At 28.9% G+C, this 3,523-nt stretch overlaps 2 protein-coding genes across 2 annotated transcripts; both read right to left on the bottom strand.

The window, feature by feature from the left end:
• Nucleotides 1-406: 406 nt before the first annotated feature.
• Chro.30318 (hypothetical protein) lies at nt 407-997 on the bottom strand. The annotated part of the gene is made up of 1 exon (XM_660218.1): nt 407-997. One exon carries the CDS (start codon nt 995-997, stop codon nt 407-409), a length of 591 nt encoding a protein of 196 aa, XP_665310.1.
• Nucleotides 998-1,067: 70 nt separating this feature from the next.
• On the bottom strand, nt 1,068-1,802 carry Chro.30319 (chaperone protein - related). The annotated part of the gene is made up of 1 exon (XM_660217.1): nt 1,068-1,802. The coding sequence occupies one exon, from the start codon at nt 1,800-1,802 to the stop codon at nt 1,068-1,070; it is 735 nt and encodes a 244-aa protein (XP_665309.1).
• Nucleotides 1,803-3,523: the final 1,721 nt, after the last annotated feature.

Below are 3,523 nucleotides of genomic sequence, written 5' to 3'. Positions count from 1 at the left end.
TAACATTTTTCTACAAACAAGAACTCATTAATAGCTTCAGTTTCTCTTACCGACATTATTTGCATTAATAACGATGCAAATGTAAAAGGTAATTCTATTATCAAATATAATTATGACTCTCTAGATCTTAATTATGAAATTAAACAAAATTTTGACTCCGAAGGTTCTTCGATACGAGATAAAGGTTATATTATTGATTCAATTATAGTCCGAAATCTAAAGAAAAATAAGACCCTTCATATTGATGATATTACCAGGAGGGTGATTAATCATAATGATGTACTGCTACATGGAAGCACTGAGCTTATTGTTGAGAGACTAGAAATGCTCTGTCAAAAAGAGTTTGTTTCTAAAGATTTATTTTCGCAAAACCTATATAGCTACGTTCCATGAATAAAAATAACAATTAACAAATATTTTCAGTGAGCTGTGACTTTCTTGCAAGTCTTCGTTCTTTTTTTCTCGCAAATTTCATCTTCTTTGCAATAATTTGCTCTTCAGACAAGTTAGAGCTTTTTCGTTTCTTATTTTTTCTATTTGATTGTTTGTTGGGAGTCAAACCAGGGCTTAATGTATTTTTAGGGTTAATCTCATCTATAATTTTATCTCTATCTGTCAAATTATGAAGAATATTGAATTTTTCTCTTATTTTCCTTGCGTATTCCTGTTTTTTTTGCCATTTTTCTACCATATTTAGATGCTGTTTAGATTTGATATGCTTATCAAGATCAGACTCATTAATAATTATTTTTTTGGGGCAGAGAATGCATTTAAATTTCCCAATAAAGTCATATTCAACGGAATCAATGCTTTCAGTTTTTATATCTTCACTTTTCAATAGAGAATCTGAATGTTCTTCAACGTTCTTTGGGGATTCATCTGAAAAGTCATCTTCATAAACTTTATTTATTTGCCTTTCAATATTTTCACGTAAATATTTACAATTTAATGAGTTTGAAAGCAAATCTGACGAAAATAATGCAACTCTCTTATACATTATATCTATTTTGACAATTAATTTAAATATTTGTAAAGCGCCGCTTTTATAAAAAAAAAAAATTATTAATCTAATTATCTAATATTGATGAGGCACGATCACTAAGTTTTTGATAAATACGAAGCTCTTTTAAAATAGATAATATTTTTGTTATAGAAAAATTATCTTTCTCAAATTCGTTTTCTAAAGATTTAATACAATGATTGATCTTAAATTTGTTTTTTTGTGATATCTCATCAAAGTCTGTAATATTAAAACCAGCATTCGAAATTTCCATAATTTTGTCATCAATCTCAAATATCTGTTCTAATAAACTTGAGCTTACTGGAATTGTATCCATGATATTTATTAAATTATCTCTTGTCATGCTACTCTTCAAAGATATCAATAATAGAGCTCTTTCAAATGGATCGTTCACAGTGTTATATTGTTTTATGATATGAATAGAAATATTTTCGTTTACATTGTTACTTACATCAGGATGCAATTTTCTCATTAGTTCTTTATAACTTAAATCAACACTTTTTTTGTTAATTGAAAATTTATTTTCAAGACCAAATAACTGGAATGCATTCATGTTTAAAATTCCAGATAAATTTTCCTCATTTAATAGTTTGAAAGTTTTTCTCATATCTGAATAATTGCTTTTATCTCTCAAATATTGATTCGCTTTAAAATTTGAATTTATCAGTAGATAAGAGGATGGGAATTGCTTAAAACAAGAAACTAAAATTTTGTAATTTGGAGCTAACTTTGATATTAAACGTGAAACCAAAAGTTTTTCATTGCCAATATTAAAGATCATTAATCAATTTTAATTAGAATAAACAAATTCAACTTGGCGGTAGCCAACAATTAAGTCATTAAGTCTAATTAAATAATAATTGAGTTAATAATGAACTCAAGGTTTGAATACCAGCTAAATCCATTAACACTTACTTCTAGTAAAAATTCACTACCTCAAATTGTCAATATTCCTCATCTATCTAGTGGCCGGAAGGATGAAATTTGTAGATATGTAAATTTCATTAAGAAAAGTAACTCTACAAAACGATGTTTTCAAAGACTTCCACCCGCAATTAGGCGTAGGTCAATGTCATATAATGTTTATAGAGCACCAAGGAAAATCAGGCCAACTCTTCTCTACGAAATGGCCAAAGCGCCTCCAAGGATTTCAAGAAAGAGAAGAAAAGAAAGGAAAAAGCTACCTTGGATCAAACGAAACCTTTTACTTAGAGCCATTAATCGAGAAAATTTTTGTGGAAAAGAAATTCTCCCATTCAATATAAGGAATTCAAGTGATTTAAGCACTGCCTTCCGCAAAAAAGGACAAAGAAGTACAAAACTGCCATTTAATCAGTTTAAGTGGATGGAATCGCATTTGTATCATTCAAAAAGATTCAAAATGTGTGATGCCTTTGGATACAAATTGCCAATATGCTCAACCTCAAAAAGAAACCGAAAAATTTATAGAGCATTTAAACATGAATTTGTTGTTCACGATTCATCATATTTACAGCTATTTGAATTAAATGGTGTTAAAGAGGATATTTCTATATTATTTAAGCTTTGTAATTTTAATGTTGACTTTCTATTTAACAATGATTATTTTAATACCAGCTATCGCGGAGGTGGATTCCTTTTTAAGCTAAAGGACAATATACTGGATAAAATTTCTATAAATACATTATTTCCTGAGAAAACGCATTTTTATTCTTGGGAAAGAATTGCTCCTATTGAGTTTTTATGGTCTCCATTCTGTAAAAATTGCGGATACAGTAAATCTCTTTGGGTTTGGATACATCCTATTGCTTCTCATCAACAATTTTTTTATTGGGAAAAATGCATTGAGATATTTGGTCTAGATGTTTGCATAAACCTAGTAGAAGATGTAAATAGATTTGAGTTTAGAGGCCCAAAATCTTTGAATTTTATTGAATCGTTTAGATGCAAGCATCCCCTTTCTCAAATTGAAAAATTTGTGGCTGAACAAGATTTTGTTAATAGCATTCACATTAAAGTACCACTAACATACAGTTCAAATAAATTACCTAATGAGGTCTTTAAGCCAAATAAATATCCAGCTTTAAAAGATAATTTTATGGGATGCTCGCTTTTTTGCAAGAAATATAGAGAAGCCATTCGAAGCCAATTTTTTTCTTCAAAAAATTTATTATATAACAAGCAAACAACAAAATGTAAAAAATATCACTCACCATTGATCAATATTCTAAATTACAGAAGTAGAAAGAGAAAGAATATAAAAACCCTTCTTTCAAACATTATGGAGAGGAACGAAAAGCTTAACTCTTCCTTAGGGTCCAATTCAACTAGAAAAAGAGGTCAACAGAAATTCATTGTTTCAAAAGCGTTAATTATTGTTCATCAAGGCTCAAACTTTGGTTTTGATCTTCTTTTTCCGCGTGGATTAAATTCATCATTGATATTAAGATATATACACTTTTATTCTGCCCAAATTATTGGGATTGGAGAGAGAAGAAAACTATTTACTCAATTTGGAATTCC

Source organism: Cryptosporidium hominis (assembly GCF_000006425.1).
Source record: "Cryptosporidium hominis TU502 chromosome 3 CHRO013118, whole genome shotgun sequence".
Taxonomy (NCBI): domain Eukaryota; phylum Apicomplexa; class Conoidasida; order Eucoccidiorida; family Cryptosporidiidae; genus Cryptosporidium; species Cryptosporidium hominis.
This window is presented reverse-complemented; position numbering and strand designations above follow the sequence as displayed.